Raw genomic sequence first — 20609 nt, forward strand, 5'->3', positions numbered from 1 at the left:
TAAAAACTCGTCTAAATTCAACTCAATAAATAAGCAAATCAAGTTTAACTACAATTTCAATTTTATTAAAAATAAGTACATGAGTTTGAATACAAGAGTGTTGGACTTGATTAATCTTATTTATAGTTCTAAGGAAATTAATCTTATACTTGAAAAAACTTTCATTTTCGGATGTGTAAGGTTTAAAATTTGGCCAATAAAATTCTATGGATTAATCTTTGTACTGACAATGTACAAACAACATCTCTCGCTCCATTCAATCATAAATTTTGAGCTTTATAACTATACATAATAATGGAGAAGACTTGTCACTAAACAAGTCTTGTTATGAAATTATGGTACCAAAAGTTGATCTCCTGCTATAATTTTTTTTTTCTTTAATTTTAGCACATCTTGATAAAAACAACCTCCAGCAAACAAATCAAGATCAGCAGAAGTTACAAAACTACTGAGAGCCCATAATGGCTAATATCACTCAATTCAAGAACTGTCATAAAAGATTGAATTCAATGGTGTTAGGGGCTCTTTGTAAGTCTTCAATATTATTCTTGTGGAACCGTTCTTGAATTGAATGGTATTAGGCTCTGTATTAGCCTCTTCATAGAAGTTAAGCATGATTGGAAAGGCCCAAAACAGAACCATACATGTTCAACAGGAAACTAACTTTTTGGATTTGCCACTTCAGTTTCATTTCACAGCCCCTCACCTGCCATTGCCTGTCAATATCAAGGTGCAGATTTTATCAGAAGAGAAGTTCATATTTGAGTGCATAACCTGAATTCCATGTCCATTCAAGCAAATTGACAGTTGATAAATAGGGATACCTGAATCAACAGAGCCACTCAGCTCTGGAATTGGAACAAGAAGAAATGTTTCTTACAAGTTTTGTTTTATCAAACTGGACCTTCGGCTGAGAATTTCCATTTCAAGCATCTGAAAGCAAAAGAAAGATATCGATGATACAGAATAGTAGAACGTGAATTCCATTAATACAACTAGTTTAAGAATGCTCACTCAGATGTCAAGTAAATGGTCGTGTATGATATTAGATGAAACAAGTGGCAAGTTCGAAATGATTTTGTCAAGGAATCAAATTTAATAAACTACCATTCAGTTTATTTATCAACCAAGCATGTTCTATGCACCTCGTTAGCTAGGAAAGTCATAAACTCATAATGAGATGAAGATTGAAATTGAGATTAATAACCTCCTATGAATCTGAGATGAGAAGTTCAAGTTCATAGTTGCCCCAGTCCCGTTGTTCTTTGAGGATCACCTCAGCCGAGCTTTTGACTCTATCGCTGCATCGACACAACTCAATCATCTGCAGGGTTGTAACTCTTTCAAAACAATGGGGGATCTCCACGAGTCTGTAACAATCTCCCACAACAAGTTGTTCAAGGCATGGGAAGGGATCATAGGCGACAGACCATTGTCGAAGGTTTAAATTTGACAGTTCCAGGTATTTGAGGTTACAAAATTCCTCCTCCTCCGGTGTCATGTCCCATCTTTTACCCCTAAAAGCTTCTTCTCGTAATTTGAGAACCTCGAGTTTGGGTAGCTGCCTGATTATTGACATTGCCCTCCAAGGCAGTCCCAATTTATACACGGTCAGTTTCTTAAGAGTTGAGGGAAAAGCAAATGTGTGAAATTGATTCTGCATCCAACTGCAAGACGCTAGACCTTCATAACCGAGAGTATACAATGTTAGTGCCTGGAGATTTTCTAGGTAGGCCAAAGCTGGAAACTGATTCTCGTTATCACAACACAGCTGTGATAATGAAACAATACATTTGAGCTTCTGAAGTCCACTTAACCTTCTTAACACCTTCTCAGGATCTGCTACATGATGAAGAGCTAATGTGGAAAAGGTTTTCATGTTACTCACTAACATAGATGAATACTCAAGCTCAAGATCATCCAGAGAGATAACAGCATTTTCACTTGCATGCACATGTTTCAAATTTCTCATCGTCCAAATTGTTTCTGGTAAACAAATCAAGGGTTGTAATCCTTTCACAGCAATGCTTCTTAGATTCCAAAGATTGGCTATTGATGATGGAATTGCCGTAAAACTACCTTGGATTGCTAAGTATCTTAAATGAACCATTGATATGATTACTTCAGGAAAAGATAAATCCAAGTAGATGCCTTCCAAATTCAAGATGTGAAGGAGTTTAAAGCTATGAAAATACTGAAAGGCAACAGATTTTAAATAGGATTGATTCCTTCTAATTTCAGAGGAGACCAGTAGTGAGTAGAGATATTGACCAACAGGCTTTGGCTTACCGAAAGTTTCCCATTTAGAATGAATGCTTAACCGGTAAGGGTAATGCTTTACTCGACTTGAGGAGCCATGAGAAATATCAGACCAATCAATGTGCAAGAACTTGTCTTCTTGAGCTTTTTCCAGGCAGAAATCGTGCAATAGATCATTAAGTCGGCATGCTTTTATCCCACCATCAGAACTTCTTTCAGTGACATCTACCAAGCTACGATTGATGAGCTCCATCAAGTAGTCATTTGCCAAAACTTCTAAGCTCTCCATTCCCCCCATTTCAGTTGTTCGCATGAATCCTTCTGCAACCCATAGCAAGGTCAACTTTTGGGCACTAATTGCCTTACCAGCTTGAAAGGCACCAAAATATAGAAAGCAAGGCTTCAAATGGTCAGGTAAATGCTTGTAGCTTCGTTCTAGAATTTCCCTGTACCCTTTGCTAGCAATGCCTGGATTTGAGTTTTCTTCAATTCGTCCCCAAATATCAAGATTCCTCTCTTCCTTTTGAAGGAGAGCCAGAATTGCAACAATCGCCAGAGGTAGTCCTTTACATTTCCTTGCAATTTTCTTTGCAACATCTAATAGATTGTCAGGGCAACCGTGGGTGTGGAATAGCATTTCTTCCAAATATTTCCAGCTTTTTTCATCAGTGAAAGGAGAAAGAAGATGAGTATTGTAAGCAAGACCAGTTTGCAAAGCTAGATTATGATTTTGACTTGTTAAGACAATTCTGCTGCCATTTCGATCTCTTGGAAGTGACTGTCTAATAGAATCCCAAGCTCCCATCTCCCAGATATCATCTATAACAACAAGGTATCTCTGTCGCAATAAACTTTTCCTGATTAGATCTGTTAAATCTTCATCACTCATATCATATAGATCTACATCTTCAACTGAAGTAATGCAGTTGACAATGTCAAGCAACAAGTCCCTACTTCTGTATGTTTCAGAAACAGGACACCATGCAAGTTTATGAAAGTGCAATTGAACCGAAGGATCATTGTATGCTATCCTCGCAAGTGTTGTCTTACCTACTCCAGGCATGCCGACTATGGAGACAACCGAAAGCTCATTTGATCCTCTTTTGAGTAGATTAATAACTGCATCTGCCTCATCATTGAAGCCCAAAACTTCATAAGATCCAAAACTATAAGTTCTTGATGATAATGGGATTCGATTGACGCTTGTCTCAGCGCTAGAAGTAGAACTTCTGTTGCTTGATGTGTGCTCCTCTCTTTTAACCTTTTTTTCAACTGTAGTTTTGATAACTTTGATTCCTTCCAGGACGTCAGAAAGACATATCAAATGATACCAAATAGGCCTATCCACAATTGAACACGCGCGGATGACACCTTCTGCCCGGTAGGCCACATCAATAGTCTGTGCCCAAAAACCATTTAACTCCTGACTCTTATGCTCGTTCTGCAAATCCATTATATCCTTAAGCATAAGAGAAAGGGAATGAAGTTCCCTATGGATTGCCGCAACTTTGTGTTTTGCAAAAAGGATAAAATTGGCAGCATTGCTTTTCATCATTTCCTCCAGATTTATCAAGAGGGAATGAACAAATCCCCTTCCATCAGTCTTGGGACAATTAGACGCAGATGACTTTGGCATCCGAACATGATGCTTTTTGGCCTGAATCATTATCTTGAGAATCTTTTCCAGGAACCAAGGAATAAAAGAATTGTCTCTCAGGAAGATGAGATTTGTTAACTTACTGATGGCTGCTTCAATTTTTCTCAAGAACGCCTTTCTCCTGGCTGCTTCAATTGGTTTCAAGAACACAGTTCTCCGGGCTGCTCCGCTCTGTGATTCCTTCGGTGCATCCATGAGGAATGAAATCAAGAAAATCAGCCCATCACGAACGGCTACAATGTCATCCCTCTCGACACAATCCACAAGATTTTCCAGGGGTAGAAATCCAACAAATCTTGCAATGATGTCATCCACTAGAAGGGCATCGCCTCGAGATATCTTTGAAGATTTAAGGAGACCAAGATACATCTGTACATCACTTGGAGTGGACGGCATTATCTCTTGTACTCTAGCAGAAAGCATAGCATTCATCCAATGAGCCATGTTTTCATCAGTAGAATCCACCTCCACCCAATACAGAAGTGACAAGCAGGCAGCAGTTTTAGTCCAAGCATGAAACATTGTCAAGAAATCTTCAAGTTCGTCATATGATCTCCCACGTCTTTTTATGGTGAAGTCAAGGAAATCTCTAGTGAACTTTAACTTCGCTGCAAGGGCTTCCATTTGCTTCTTCACATCAGGGACAATGTTCTCGCCGGTGACAACTGATAACAGTCTCTCCAAATTCACAAGGATGGAATCCGTGAATTCAAGGATCTCCTCATTTGTGTAACTAAGCTTTGATTTTGAGTTCCAAGAGTGATTAACTACAACACCAGAACAAATATTTCTTACCTCTGGCTTGAAGCCCTTAACAATTTGTAGCAAATTAGACACCAAAGTTTGCCAGTCTTCGATATCTAGTCCAAAGCTTGCAAAAAAACCAGCTTGATATAATTCAGAGCTTGCTGCTTCTAGTGTAGCTTGAGCTCTTTTCAGCTCAATAGACCCATCCCTCATGGTTTCTTGATCGTCAGCGGCCGTGAAGGTTTCCAAGCAGCAAAAGAACATTTTAACAAATTTTAATTCCAGCAGAAGACCCTTGATTTGATTCTCCATATTAGTAGAAGTCAAGCGGGATAGAGCCAACAGCTTTGAGAGCTGTTCAATAGCAGAATCAACACAAGTATGAACCACCATTCCTGTTTTTTGTTCTTCTTTCAGTCCCAAAAATTTCAATACAGATAGTTACACTTTTGTTGAGAAATTATGCAGAGACGACTGTGTGGAAATACTACAGATAAGGTGATGGGAAAGTCGTTATGCAATAACGTGCATCTCAATATACCATATGCCCAATAATTGCTGGGGTTCGCCTTGACTCATGATTTGAAAGGCTTGAAGCTTTTTATCTTGTTTATAGGATAGGAAAGGTTGTGTAAAGAAAGACTTTGGCTACGAGAAAAAAGTAATTGCCGACAACTTTGAGAGTTTAAGGCCAAAAATATATAGTGCTACTAGTTATTAAAGTTACAAAAGACGACGACTATGAGAGTTTAAAGCCAAAAAAATGGGCCTCTCGGGCACAAGTTGGCTGGCTATGGGATAACCTCATCAGACCCAGGTCATGTGGTCGATTCTGACTCTTCTATCGTCTCGAATCTCTTAAGGAGCGGGGTCAGGACATAATGAAATTAATTGAGCTAAAGGTCCGAACACCCACTTAAAAAAAAAAAAAAAAGCCAAAAAAATAGTGCTACTAGTTAAAGTTTAAAGATGAGTTCCTGATTAGCTTTAGAGATTATTTCAAAAACCTCCCTAAAGGTTTGTAACGGTATCACTTAGCACCTCTGAAGTTAATAAAAATCACTTGCCTTCTTTAGAGATGATTGCAAAAACCCCCCTAAAAGTTTGTGACGGTATCACTTAGCACCTCTGAATTTTATAAAAATCACTTGCCTTCTTTAGTTTTAACCTATTTATTATAACGTTATTATCAACTCACTGTAAAATATATTATTAAAAGACTTATTTGTGGATAGAGAATACATTTTGATTTCTAATATTATCCTTTTCTTGTGAATCATTTTGTTTTTATAAGCAAACCTAATTAATTCCTTGGCTTTTAAAAACTTAGCTGATATGGTTTGTTAATTAGGAATTACAAGGTTGAAAAGCCTATTAATAATTTTTTGTGTCATTAGTTTGCACAAGAAATATAATAAAATTTTGAAATTCTAGATAATTTAGAAAACTCATGGAAGTTATTCGAAAATTCTATAATAATGAAACTTTGTACCTTGAATACGCCTCAAATATTCTAGAATATGTAAGCAAGAAATATGAGACTAGAAAATCAAAAGAGTAAAAGGGAAAATAAATTCTCATAATAGATTAATGTTTGATGCTGTTGATAGTACTTTTATAGATAATCTAAAACCTTAATGGATTTGTTTGCAAAGAGATTGTCAATCACTTATCTTGAGGATTTCTTTGATAATTTTGTACAATTATAAGGCAAAAATCTTTTTTTTTATATAATCATAACCTATTAATCGTCTTTTATTAGAGAGTATGACTTGACCCACATTTGCAAATATCATAATCCGACCCATGTACAATTATAAGGCAAAAATCGTTTTTTTTTATATAATCATAACCTATTAATCGTCTTTTATTAGAGAGTATGACTTGACCCACATTTGCAAATATCATAATCCGACCCATGTTACGCCAGGAATTTGAGAATATGCCGAAAGGAGCTTTCTTGAAATGATAAACAGTTAAAACTCTCCTAATTTGGTGCACTAATTTGTGCACTTCTCACTGGAATCTTAACAAGAATTCCCCCAAGATACACCAAATCTCAAATGCTTAAAGCTTTTCCTTTTCCTTCATTAGTTTACCCTCCATCAGTATCAGCTCCAAGGTAACGTTTTCCCCTAGCTTTCAATTCCTTCCACCCAAGGAAAGTTTTTTTTTAAAAAAATTTTTGGCTTTGTTTTCCATTTTAAATTCGTGGGTTTTGTTTGTTTGTGATAGAAATTTTGTGGGCTTGCCTTTTGGTTAAGAATTGTCTCATAGGCGATGAAAAGATTTGCAGGTATGTCGTAAAAATGTCAGCAATAGCTACCAAGAATACAGGAATTGCAGCTGCATCGTTAGGAGTCAAGCCTCCTGCACATCCCACTTATGATTTGAAGGGAGTTATCCAACTTGCCCTATCTGAAGATGCTGGTGACCTAGGTGATTTAATTTTATTGACCTCTTATGTTAATTCATTTTCAATCTTTTAGTCCAATTGTATAGATTAGGCACATGGAAATAACGTTGGATTTTAATGTTTATGCCCTTTTTTAGACTTTTGGACTTGATAATATCAAGTGCTGCAATATGCTCTGTAGCTCAAGTTTTAGTTGATTTGGCATAGAGATTGTGGTAAAAAGCTGGAGTCTTTATGGCATAAAGAACTCAATTTTTTTTTTTTTAATTTTAGAGCCTGTTCAGTATTAATTTCTGGGATATCATCATGAGCAGTTTGTAGAAGATTGATAAAAAAGGAAAATCATGCGCAAATTTTACGGGCCTTCAGTATGCATTGGGGCTTTAAGCTATAACTATCGACTCCAAAGTCATATCCAGAAATTAAGGAATAAGTTGAAACTATCATGACAAGCAGAAAGTAATAAAAACTCTTGAATAAACAGCGAAAGGAAAGCAAGGCAGGAAGCTCACACACAGTGTAGCAATCTGAATAGTTTTGGTAGTGATAACTTTTATAATTAGATTCAACTAAGGAAAATGTATTGGTTTTAGGCTGATGCGTAGAATTTGGAGGGAAGCAAGTGAACATTAAAGCTATTTGTTTGGAGGTAAACAAGCAGTATAATTGTGATGACCTCAACTCAGGATTTAATACATCTCAATTGTTCTTATTGGGCATAATAGTCCTTACTCTTCAGAGTATAATCTGGGTGATATTCATTTACTTGTATTTCATAGCAATTCTAATTGTAAAGTGTTGCATTAAAAAATTTCATGGTTAAACTCATGAGGCTGTGTTGTGTCATTCCAAATTTAGGGGATGTGACTTGTAAGGCAACAATTCCAGTGGATATGGAAGTAGAAGCTCATTTTCTGGCAAAGGAGGATGGCATTATAGCTGGAATTGCCCTTGCTGAAATGGTATTCAATGAGGTTGACCACACCCTGAAGGTATCGACACGTTTTACATTAAGTTTTGCCTTGGTTTGGCTGGTTGAAGTGATAAAATCAGGAAGTTCATATGCATTAGGTTTTGTTTAGCCTCAATCTATTACAAGGCTACAGCTTTACATACATGGAAGTATGGTGGTTTATGATATTTGCTATGAAATGAAATTTTTGGTTTGAGAAATTAATTCATGTATAAAATTTTGTTCTCATTTGCCTTTTGATATTAGGTGGATTGGTCCAGAAAGGATGGTGACAAAATCCATAAAGGCCTTCAATTTGGCAAAGTACATGGTAATGAAATCTGAGGTTCCTATCCTTGAGTGGAACAACTATGTTAGCCATTTGAATTAACTTTTCTTGTCTTCCCCTTGTCTACATATTTCAGGGAGGGCTCACAGCATTGTTGTAGCTGAAAGGGTTGTACTAAATTTTATGCAGAGGATGAGTGGAATAGCAACCCTAACTAAGGTATTTTACTTTGTGGTGGTTTAAATAATACTGGAATGTTGATGACAAGAATTAGCAGTTTTTGCCTTTTGTTGTTGTTCTTGGGTCAATTCAAATTTGATGCATGTGGATTCATACCAATAACTGAAGAATGCCTTAAGGGTTAGATGATTCTGAGCTATGCCAAAACTATCTTCTAAGACATAAGTATTATGCGTTATCAGATGGAGTTAATACGAGCAAATATGTTCAAATTTAAGTGTCGATTACATGTTATACATAATTCTTTTTGTATTTCTAGTTGTTCAACCATACTGGCTAATTAGTGTGAAAGGCTGAGTCCATAGTTATTCCAGTGAAGAGCTTTGCTGCCAGTGGCTGCTGCTCATTTGTTGTTGGAAAATTTTGTTTAGAATATTTTGAAACTGATGATGGCGGCTGCTGTAACAGTATGAGAAGTGCTTTTCTTTTCTTTTTTTTTTTTTTGGTGATTGGATTTGATATTATCTGACACCTTGTAGGCCATGGCAGATGCTGCACACCCTGCATATATTTTAGAGACAAGAAAGACAGCTCCAGGTTTACGTTTGGTGGATAAATGGGCGGTGTAGATCACTTCTCTTCCTCTATGCTTTTGCCATACATCACATTTTTGCATGAGTTTTTTCTGACCTCCATCTCACCTTTACAGGTATTGATAGGTGGTGGCCAGAATCACCGAATGGGTTTATTTGACATGGTGATGATAAAAGACAATCACATATCCATTGCTGGTGGTGTCACTAATGCTCTAAAATCTGTTGACCAGTACTTGGCAAGTAATAATATTCAAATGGGAGTTGAGGTGATATTCCTTCACTTTTAATTGAAATATAAGACAATGAAATTGTGTCATATGCTCTAAATGAATGAAGGATTGCTTTTTGCTTAAAGGTTGAAACTAGGACACTTGAAGAGGTGAATGAGGCGTTGGATTATGCTTCTCAGTCAAAGACATCCTTGACTAGGATAATGCTGGATAACATGGTTGTCCCTCTACCTCATGGGGATATAGATGTAACCATGCTCAAAGAGGCTGTTGAGCTCATTAGCGGAAGATTTGAGACTGAGGTACTTTTATCCCTGAACTTGATTATCTAGTTTTGACTATTCAATGTCCAGTCTACTTTTTGGTGGGTGTGTCTCTAGATTTGCTAAAATCTACTTGCAGAAGTTCAATTTCCTTTGGTGAAAAGCCTCTAATAAAAACTTTCCTGCTTGAGGGAAGCAGAGATACAATTTTCATTTTTCAAGGGGTTGACATGTTGTTGAGGGTAACCCTTTTTAGTTGTTGGTACAGCGTGATCCTTCATTATGTTGTCTGAAATCAATATTCTGGCTTGCTTTTGTATCATATAATGGAGGAAAATGTTATGAATTCTCAAGTATCTTTTAGGATGCCTGAAGACTATGTTTTACTTATGCCATGGATTTTCGATCACTATTGTCATATCTTTTGCTGCGAAGAACCATGTAAAGTTTATTGGCTTGATGATTGGCAGGCATCTGGGAATGTGACTCTTGAGACTGTACACAAGATTGGACAAACTGGCGTAATGTATATTTCTAGGTAATTCTGAGCTCTTAAGAGTTTAGCTCATTCATTTCAAAGTTAGCTGAATGCCAAAGGATCAAAAAACACGTCGGACGGTAGACAGACCTGTGCAAATTTCTTCATTATGGACATGTACTTGGGTTTCATCTCAGCTGTTTCATGGGGTGGAAAAAAGTAGAATGCTTTGGAGGCTTTTAATCTTTTGATCTTCTTTTTCCTCTACTAAATAAACCAACTTAACATCTGATGGATAACTTGTAATTTGTTTATATCTGCAGTGGTGCACTAACACATTCTGTGAAAGCACTCGACATTTCCCTGAAGATCGATACAGAGCTTGCGCTAGAAGTAAGCCGGCGTACAAAACGAGGATGAGAATGCTTGCAGTTTTTTTTTTTTTTTTTTGGTTTACAAGTTCAGTAACTAAAGTTCTGGGGACGACGGATTGCAATATTCCCAGGGTGAGTCATATTTTGTTGTAGCGTAACATACATCATCAGGTTAGATTATAAAACATTGTTGTAGAATTGTTCCAATGTGAACTCTTCTGTGTTAAATCTAACAGCACTTGCTCATACTTGATTCTTGGCAACCAAAAATGGCTTTGCATCCTCGCAAGTTTGATACGAGTATGAGAGGGAAAAACTTGTGTTGCGATCAGGGAATCCTAGCAACTCACAAGAGGAGTAAGGCCTTTAAAGGATCATCGCAAGTTTCTGCTAATCAGTTGGTCAATTATCATGAAATTGGCACTCTTTTTTACTTACTAGGATTCCTACAACTCAGTTCAACATATTCATTGGCTCATTAGGTGTGGTTATGGTTTACTAAATGAAGCCTGGACATGGGAATCACTGCTCAATACGAAGTAGCACTTTGTACTGGTTCTCTGTAAAGAATGGCTCAGATTGTAAAGAATCCTGTAAAGTAAATGCATCAGAACATGCAAAGCAGGCTCATGGATGAGCCCAATTTGAGAAATGAGATGCCAGTAGGTGTCGAAAAGTGAGATTAGTCTTTAAAATCTAAAACCCCGGGACCATATAAATTAAAGATCGGTAAGTATATGCATGGTAATGTTATGTTGAATGCTTGAGCAAGTTCTGAAGTGAGCAAAAAAGTTAGATACTTCCCTCAGGTACTGTACTGATTTGCATGTTTTGTAAAAGCCAGGTCATTTGGATTTTTCTGAGTAGGCGAGTAGTAAATGGCCTGGGGGTTTAATTAATAGTACAACAGATGGTGCCTAAAACACCGCATAGAAACGAAAAGCTGCATTTTTGTAGCTTTGAAATGAATGCAAGTTAATACCGGAGTCAGTTTAACTTATTTCCATCCAAGTTGCAGGCCTATGTTCATTTCTTGATTAGCATGCTTCTAGCCTTCTTTATATAGGCCCAAGTCAGAGCAGCCAATTGCAGTAATAAATCCATATTGCTTCTGCTGGGAAATCTTCAACCACCAAAATTACCTGCTCTATGACCTAAAAGCTACTGTTTGACACAATTGGCAAATCTTTTGACTCCCTGGTTTTTACCTGCTTTCCAAAATATTGACACTGCTTAAAAACCTCTAGCACTCCGGATCCATCCTCCTCCCTTTATAAGCGATTAAATGAGACCTCAGTGGCCGGTGGGATTCGACATTCAAGGCCTCAAGCCGAATAATTTCTTGCTCGTTCGATCCTCTCAACAGTAAAATCAAAAGGGCACAAGAATTTGGTTCCAGATGGAACCAGGAACGAAAGAATTCTCAGGCATGCTTCTGGGCTGGAACATGCCCCAAAATTTTCTATATCCACTTGGTATATAAAATTGCCAACCTTTTCCTTCAAAGTAGCTTGCTTTTTGGGCAAAAAGGAAGCAACCCATATGAATTTTCTGGTCACCAGTCCATATAGATTGTGTATGGGGAGAGGAATCTATTCGTGTTGGTGGGGAAATCGGAAATCTTGACCTGGTTCTGCACACCTCTCTCGAGTGAAAAGCCAATAGGACTCTACCCATTTTTTAGTCGTCCTTAAGTTTCCTCTCACTTTTACGTGTTGGTGCTGCCAACATATTTCACTTTTCTAGTATTCTTTCTGGTCAAGGTAGTGAAAGGTTTCGAGTTCGTGCAATGCACTCAAGCACCTAACCAACCACATTAAAGTCTTGGAATATATATATATATATATATATATATATATATATATATATATATATATATATATATCAAGCAGATTAGATGTATTTATATGAAGTTTCTTGGACTAATTAATCTTTAAAAAAAATTGAAAGATGATTGGAAAAATAAAACCCATTTATTTCCAATAAATTACTATTCTCTTCTTATTTTGCAGAAACAACCCAAAAAAGACCCAAAAAAAAAAAAACTTGGATGTAGTTTAACTCTCTTTTTTTTTTGGGTTGGGGGGGCAGAAGGGTGGGGAATTTGAGGATAAAAGCATGCTACCTTAGACTATACCGGACAAAATAGTTGACTTGCATACAAGAATATTTAATTTTTGTAAGTTAGGACCTTTATTTTTAGTTATTTGGATTTAAGTCAATGTGTACAAATTCCTCTACTCCCTCCTCTAAAAGCAATTTTTTTTTTTTTTTTTTAAGGTCAAGGTGTTCACAAATTTTTACTTTTTTCTTTTCACGGGATACAAAAGGATTGGATCCTCTTTTGAACTAAGAGAGGCATGTATGTAGTTTTCTACTGTATTCTTCTACCAGAATTCAAGCTAATGGTAGCAGTCAATTAGGTAGCAAATTGGTAGTTTTACTCCCGCAGAAAAACAGAGAAATTGGTCGGTAGATTGATAATTACAGCTGAATAATTTCATGAACCTAGAAGTAGTTTCTTCTTCTTCCGTAGGATACGAAAATTATTTACCTCTGACTGATGTGAAGTTTTCAATGACGTAAATGTATGACAAAAGAGAAGCAGGGAGCATGGGTGACGGGACTTCGGATTCGACTTTTTCTTCATTTGTCACAAATTTTAGTTGAATTCTAGGTTTTTTTTTTTTTGACCAGATTAAAGTAACATATTATCTGGATTCTAGGACTATTGACCTTTTGAATAATCACACATGTATCCTTTGTGTTCAATCCACATCTGGATATGTACAGTAGAATTTGTTGTCATCGAATGAGTCGAATATGGAATTTAATTTTCATAGAAATGAAACTCTGCTTGCATCTAAAATTTTCATAGAATTTCGAGGTTTCAAAAATTAGATGTCGTTAATTCTAATTCATCCATCGCCTTCCTCCTTGCTTCTTAAATCACACCCTTCCCCTACCCTCGTACTATAAACATAATTTAAAAAAAAAACTCGATTTTCTTTTGATTCCAAAATGAAAGAACCAAAAGAATATCTAAAATATAGATGGTGATAATTCTTTTTTTTTTTTTCTTTTTCTCATACTACCTTCGTAAGCCAATTTAACTTAAGATGAGTACAATTGACGAGAAAAATAATAATACTGATAATTAACACCAAAATTGATTTTAATCCTCTTTTCACCTTCCCATATCTCACCCTTCTTCATCTGTTAAATTTTTTTTAATATAAAAAGCATGTGTTTAATTTTTTTTAAATGAGAACTTTTGTTGGATTCTAGATCCTACCACAAGCACCTTGGTTTTGACCAATCAAAATTCCCAACAAAACCTGGATGAGGCTAAATTAGATATTCTGGGACACTAGAACATTGCTATATAATCACCATATCAGTACTAGATTTTGGAGAATCTAGTAATTCACTTTAGGCATTGTGCCCTTGATATTTAATTGGAGAGTTTTGCTGCTGAAAACTACGCTGCACAAAAAGAGGTTTGAACTTTGAAGAGTTTCAAACCGCAATGTTAACCTTGAAAATTACCCGTTGATTTTGATGGACAACTACACGACTTCAACTGGTTTTTATACAAGTATTTGGAAATTGTGGAATTCACGGGTCAATCAGCAAATCCTTTTCCTTCTTCCAAAATGAGAAGTGGGTCTGGGATGGCCATCATTTTCACACAAAATGTTAGGCAAGAGAAAATCTCCATCGTTTAAAAAGAAAGAAAAGAAGAATCAGCAATGAAAGCTCAATCTTAATATAATCCACCAATAAGGTAGATTTGACAGCAAATAAATTCCAATTCATCCACACACACAAAAAAACAAAAAAAAAATCTAGTCTGATTCGCAAGTGAAAGAGATTTGACAGGAATAATGTTGTTGTTTCATTCAAAATCAGAATGAAAAAAAAAAAATCAATCTCTGTCATAATTTCATAATTATCTCTTCTTTTTTTTTAATAATTTTTATTATTGCCACTCGTTATTCCTAGACAATAAGCTCAACAATAGAATTAACCGCACATAAATTGTGGCTTTCTCAGTGGATAACCACCAATCAACGACGAGTCGGCTGTAATTAGTGAAATATCACCATCATTTTGACAAACAAAAAGTAAAGAAAAAGAATTAAGTGTTGATTTTGAGGCAATTGTTATCCTAATGATCCACATAGATTGACTAGAAAAGGGGGAGAAAAGTTCAAACTAGGCATGGTGCAGCCACTTTACCACCGGAAATCCATTCAGCCGCCGCCCTATGACTTTATTGAAATCTATCTTTTAAAATTTTTTGTTAATGACAAACAATTTATTATATATAGTTTGGCTAAAATAATATGTACTTACTAAATTTGTCACTCTATTTATCAAACGGGTCTGATTTCTTCACGAGACTCACGCATTAGGGACCATAAATTAAAAATTCAGATGAAGCAAGGGAATATGTACCAAAAAAAAAAAAAACTGTTTATTTATTACTACTTGGCTACATGTGATATCGTAAATATGCATTCCCACGAGTTTTCTTTCTTCTGTTTTTTATGCTGGAATTCTTTGCAGAAGCCATCCATAATAGTGGCATGCCAACCTTCAATTTCAGTCGATGTCTAGTTTTGACCTCTCTCTAGATGCCCGAGCCTACCTATGCACCACCCTACAATAGATTGGGGAAACAAATAGTTATCCCTCAAAAATTGATTGGTTAGAAGGCTCCTAGTCTAGATTGTTGTCATTATTGCTTTGTTTGTTAACGACTTTAACGAGGAGATTAAAGAAGAAAAGTGATTTTTTATTTTTTTTTTTAGTACAACATTTTCACAACCGGTCTTATATTGGGGAAAGGAAGGAGATCGAGAGGGCCTGTTTGGAAGGTGAGTTTTTTGGAAGTTTGTCTAAAATTTTACTGTAGTTTACTATAGAAGTTTTTTAAAAAATTTTTGAAATGTGTAGGTTTTTGAATATTTTGAAGTGTATAGTTTAAAAACTTTGAGAAATTTTTTGAGGTTACTGTAATTAAAGTTTTTAAAAAACTTGTAGCAAACAAACTTGGCAAAAAATTTGGGTTCCCAACAAGGCCGAAGATAGATGAAACTAAACTACTCAAAGTTTGAAGAGAATTAAATTATAATATTTTAGAAAATTTTAACGAAAAATGTAAGTAGAATATTTCAAACCCCCTACCGACAACAAGGAGGGATAAAATGGCCAACTGAGAGAAAAAAGGGCATTGATCCGGAGAAAAATTATATGTTTGTAGGAAGAACTTGTATGATAGATACCCAATGGGCATGAGCTCTATTAGTCTTTTCGATGTTAGTTTCGTGTAAAGTGAGGTTAAATTTGTGCGAAGCATGCAAATGATAAATTATGTATCTCGATTGAAGTAATACAAAGTGAAGTATTTTTATTTTTTTTTTTAAAAAGAGTGCCCACTAAAAATAGAAGAAAATGAAACACCTGCTCATATTCGTTTTTTATTTTTTATTAACAAGAGAGGAGTGAAATTTAAAAGACAGAAAGAGAAAAGAAGAACTACTCATATATATATATATATATATATATAATGTATAATGTATCATTTTATTGAATATAACTTAAAATGTGCACAACATAAAAAAAAAAGACTCACATTTTTCACTAGTATTACATTTATTGTAGGGTTTTGGTGCATGCGTGACTGATGGTTGACATTTCTCAGTTGCCATTAGGTAGACAGGCACCTTTTATTTTCTTTTGGAAAAATTATCATTTTGGTCTCTCATCTTTTGAGTTTTAGTCAATTTAGTCCCTTATCTATCATTATGCCCAATTTAGCCCTTTAGCTTTATTAAAAAAAAAAAACAATTTAGAATCTATAACAGAAATTTGGAAATTTCTAATGTTGTTATTAGTCGCATGCATGGCATGTGCATTGTTCAAAATGACTATTTTGGTTCATTATTTTCAAGATTGCATTTAATTTTGTCACTTATATGTCACCTCATACCAATTGTTGTATGTGTTTTTTTTTTTTTTCTATTTAGCTCTTTTTTTTCATTTCAAAGGTACAGATATAATATGGAACAGACTTCATTAGAGTTTTCTAAATTTTCATTAAAAGTCGTATGCTACTGGGAGTTTGCCTCGTTGGATGGATTAAAAAATCCATCAATAACTATGCAATTTAGAACTCATTTATTTTTTAATTATTGTGATCCAAAACCATTAACTTTGAATTAACGTCTTTTTTTTTTTTTATCCACAAAATGCAAAAGCGTTTGTCATGCCACGACCAATGATGCTTTACTGCTCCAAAGAAAGGTTTCTGGAAAGCTAATATGACTTGTCATTTTTAAAAGACTATAAATAAGTCGATACCAAATTGCTTCAGCAGCAAACTTCGGCTTTTTTCTCAATACTATCACCTAAAAGTGCACATCACAAAAGGAACAGAAGCTGAGTTTTGAATTTTTTTTTTTTTGATTTTCTAAAAAGAGAAAAACAAAAAAGAAAGCTGAAACTTCACTTCATTGAATTTATACTTCTTATGGAAAAAAGAAAATACAGGTGAAATGTACTAGACAGAATAAAAGATACGCAGCCCACCTGACTCATCCAATGTGGAAAAGTTAGACCAGATGGTAAAAGTTTACCTTTCTAGTTGGAACTGGATTGATGCTGAAATTTTCTTTAATGGAAATGGTTTTTTATAAGCTTTGTTTCGTTTGTGGTTGAAATTTTAGATTCTTGGATGGGTGTTGGTGGATGTAAGATTTTCAACTTCTTGATCCACTACTATTGTTGATTAATTTGGAAATACCGAAATCTAAAAATTGGATAAAAATAGAAAATTCTGTCCTATAGGATCATCATGTATGCATACATTATTGTTATAGCACAATTATATCACCAATGGGTAAAGCTCCTACAACCCAAAAAAAAAAAAATGCAAGGACTAGGCACATGTAGCATGTTGAGTGATGAAACGGGCCACATGTTGTTTTTCACGATGCAAAAAAACAAAAAAAAAATGTAGCATGTTGAGTGGGAGCAACTATGCATCATTCTCTAGTAACAGTCCATTTTAATCCCAAGAGACGGGTGGATTTTGATTCATCGTAGGTTGCAAACGAATCGAGCCGCTCGTATATGAGCTTAATCAATATCGAACTTAAATTCGGGTTTAAAAACATTAAACTCGTTGACTTGCGAGCTGCTCGCGAGGTCAGTTATATATATATATATATATATATATTTTTTATCAGCTCGCGAGTTCGATTATATATATTTTTTATTTTAATAGTAAAATTATATATATTTTTAATAGTTTATTATTTATTAAGAAAAAATTATTATTTATTTATTTTTAAAAATAAAATAGTTATAGTTTTTTTTAACCTTGAACTTGACATTTTGAACTTGTCGAGCTCGAGCTTCATAAAATTAACTGGAGGCTCGGCTCAATTAGATCAAAACTCGACTCGACTCGGATCGTCTGCACTCCTAATTCACCAAAAAAAGGTTGTAAAGAAACTATTTATACGAATGGAATTAAGTATATGCATACCCGTATCTACATTTAATATTTAGACAAACATACACACACGAGCAAGTAATAAGTAACGTCAACAAAATCTTTTCGTTCATGACAAATTATGGACTTAGTCATATGACAAGAACATTGAGATAAAAAATTTTCATGAAGAAGAAGTTCCAAATGAAACAGATTATTGTATTAGTTTATTATGCATTGAACAGTGATTTACGAAGACGTGTAAAAGTTAATTTTGGAGTTGAAAGAACCTTTTCTTGTAAAGTGACTTGACCGCTTTTACCAAAGCTAAGATCTGCTCTTTTCCGCCCATAGCTGCCACCAAAGTTGTCATCATTATGTACACTAATCAAATGCTAAATAGAGAGATTACATGAAATTCTAAAGGTTTCGGTGCAACGTTGGAATCTGCATGATCATATAGGTAATTCAATCACTACACTCGAGAAATTTATGAACTGATTAGTTGAAAATTTGTAAAAGAGACAAGATACTTGAGATAGTAGATTTCTTGCTTTGTCACATCATGGAGAAATTATAGACTATCACTTTATCATCTAGACAAAATATCAAACACAAAGCATAGTAAAATCCTTCCTAGTTCTTATGGGGCATTATTATTGGAAGAGAAGATATGCATCACTTGTTCCCTGAAAAGTTTCAAGAACTTCTTAGAAGTAAGAAGTACGTAAAAAAAAAAATACTAGACTAATAATTATCATTAGTTTTATTAGAACGGGCAAACGGTTTTTACAAGATTAATTACTATTATACATTTTCTCATTTCTTTCATAAAATTCAAATCGTTAATTATTTAGGCACTAAGCAAGTCAATACGGTAACATGTTGCACTCATCAAAAGTGAATATCTTCCAATGGACATGGTTAAACCTTGCACATTCAAAGGATTTGCTTTCCATTATGCATAAAATGTTTAAGAAAAAAAGGCGAAATGGAGACAAACAAGGAGAGGGATTAGGCGAACCTCAATAGTGGGGAGCTTTCAATAGGATTTTAGCATTACCTTTTTGAAGGCAGTTGAAAGATACATACTTGTAGGGCCATTGATTTCTCTAATTGGACCAAGAGTCACCTATGAAATAAAGGAAATGGGATTCCCCAATTCTGCGAAATCGCTATCCCCACATGGACATGACTCATAAATGATGATGAAGACGGAGAAAAATACCTAAGGGGCGGCTTATCACTCTCTATTCAGATGTGTTGATGTAACTTTTTGATGTTTAGAGTGGTGGACTTCACTAAGCTTTGGTTCATTGGTCATAAAAAAAAAAGGACTAAACCTCTCTTTAAATTATAAGTTGGGGGTTCGAACCCCACCTGCAGTGTAAAAAATCTAGAAGAGGTGTTATTGCATATGTGTTTACCTGCATCTTTAGGCTCCCCGTCCCTTACACAGCAAAAGAATAGATTATGTTATACAAATATTGGCAACGATTATACAGATGTTATCGTTGTCGGGGGGAAAAAAAAAGAGAGTAGTGGGCTTCACCTATAATGCTAAATAAGAAACTCCAAATATTTTCTGTCAAACAAAACATTAGTCACATATTGGAATTTTTATTTTATACAGTGAGCTAGTTTATTAAACAAGAAGCCAAGAAAATAAAGTTAAATATGAGGGGCTGTTACTACCTGTTAGATGCAAAGAAATAAACTATCTTTCGGCACCAACTTGGCTGCTTGCCACCACAATCCACATACCTTGACGCAGACGTTGTCTTCTTACCAAACCCAAAGCCTAAATAAAGCTACCAAATCTCCCTCAGCCCCATGTTTCCTTTCCTTTCCTTTTCAGCTCCTTCAATAAAATAAACACCATCAAGAATCAAACACTATTGGCATCATATATATGTACGTTCAAATGCATGTTGCAATAATCAAATGGCTTATTATATACTATGATAAATTTTGTTCTTTCCCTTGATGAATTCTTTGTTGATTATCATATCCAAGTATAGAAAATTTGGTGGTTGTATAAAGTTCATAACCACAAGTTTGTCTACCCTTTGTTAAATTCTTAGCACAATTGAGATAGATTATTTAAACATCGTAGTAAACAAAGAATCGGCTGTCTTCCATTTAAGTCTTCAAAATATTCAGAACCATATTTCTATATCTTTATAAAATCATCAATAATTTGTTCCTATCATCTAAACCTGATGAAGAGGAACAATCAACTAAGTGAATGGATTTGCTTGGTAACTCATGGTCTTTGGCGTTAATAATATATGAGATTTCTCCTCTCCAAATCCAACTCTAAAAGAAAGTAAATAGGTATTTCTGCAAGTAGGAAATAACCGATGGGAACAAATTTTGTACTTTTCAATCAAGAGCTAAATAACCCAATTGAAAATATAAGAAGATAGGTTAGAAAATGTGTTTATGATGCAAGCGAAATATTGTTTGAGATAATTTGTCATCCAAACAAGGGTTAGCCTTGCCTACTCGTATACAAACGATTATACTCCATTCAAACTGCACGTTAAATTTGTTAGAGATTACATCTAATTGGCCATCCAACTTTTTTTTTTTTTTTTTCAAGAATAGAATATTTGCAACTTTATTCTTGTGATTGACATAACTTCTTAGGGGTTGTAAACT

General features: G+C 35.0%; 2 protein-coding genes across 3 annotated transcripts; one reads left to right on the top strand and one right to left on the bottom strand.

Annotated features, from left to right (window-relative positions):
- Nucleotides 1–232: 232 nt before the first annotated feature.
- LOC113717061 (putative late blight resistance protein homolog R1A-3) lies at nt 233–5199 on the bottom strand. The gene is made up of 3 exons (XM_027241709.2): nt 1208–5199; nt 825–933; nt 233–716 (listed from the first exon to the last, which is right to left on the bottom strand). Exon 1 carries the CDS (start codon nt 5054–5056, stop codon nt 1211–1213), a length of 3846 nt encoding a protein of 1281 aa, XP_027097510.1. The 5' UTR covers nt 5057–5199; the 3' UTR covers nt 233–716; nt 825–933; nt 1208–1210.
- Nucleotides 5200–6503: 1304 nt separating this feature from the next.
- LOC113717274 (quinolinate phosphoribosyltransferase [decarboxylating] 1a) lies at nt 6504–10687 on the top strand. Of its 2 annotated transcripts, none has more exons than XM_027242030.2 (10): nt 6504–6785; nt 6960–7102; nt 7938–8071; nt 8299–8362; nt 8457–8539; nt 9040–9123; nt 9210–9362; nt 9452–9628; nt 10060–10127; nt 10391–10687. In XM_027242030.2, the coding sequence occupies exons 1-10, from the start codon at nt 6727–6729 to the stop codon at nt 10485–10487; spliced, it is 1062 nt and encodes a 353-aa protein (XP_027097831.1). In that variant the 5' UTR covers nt 6504–6726; the 3' UTR covers nt 10488–10687. The 2 variants fall into 2 exon arrangements, with proteins under 2 accessions (XP_027097831.1, XP_071926909.1); XM_072070808.1 differs by having other exon boundaries at nt 6646–6785; nt 6952–7102.
- The last annotated feature ends 9922 nt before the right edge of the window (nt 10688–20609 follow it).

This window comes from Coffea arabica, chromosome 11c (genome assembly GCF_036785885.1).
Source record: "Coffea arabica cultivar ET-39 chromosome 11c, Coffea Arabica ET-39 HiFi, whole genome shotgun sequence".
Classification (NCBI taxonomy): Eukaryota; Viridiplantae; Streptophyta; class Magnoliopsida; order Gentianales; family Rubiaceae; genus Coffea; species Coffea arabica.

Bases quoted from the DNA above. Each gene is read 5' to 3' on its own strand.
- LOC113717061 (XM_027241709.2), bottom strand. From the start codon at position 5,056: ATGGTGGTTCATACTTGTGTTGATTCTGCTATTGAACAGCTCTCAAAG.
- LOC113717274 (XM_027242030.2), top strand. From the start codon at position 6,727: ATGCTTAAAGCTTTTCCTTTTCCTTCATTAGTTTACCCTCCATCAGTA. The intron at 7,103-7,937 runs GTGATTTAATTT...TTCCAAATTTAG, and splicing joins TGAAGATGCTGGTGACCTAG to GGGATGTGACTTGTAAGGCA. The intron at 8,072-8,298 runs GTATCGACACGT...TTTTGATATTAG, and splicing joins AGGTTGACCACACCCTGAAG to GTGGATTGGTCCAGAAAGGA.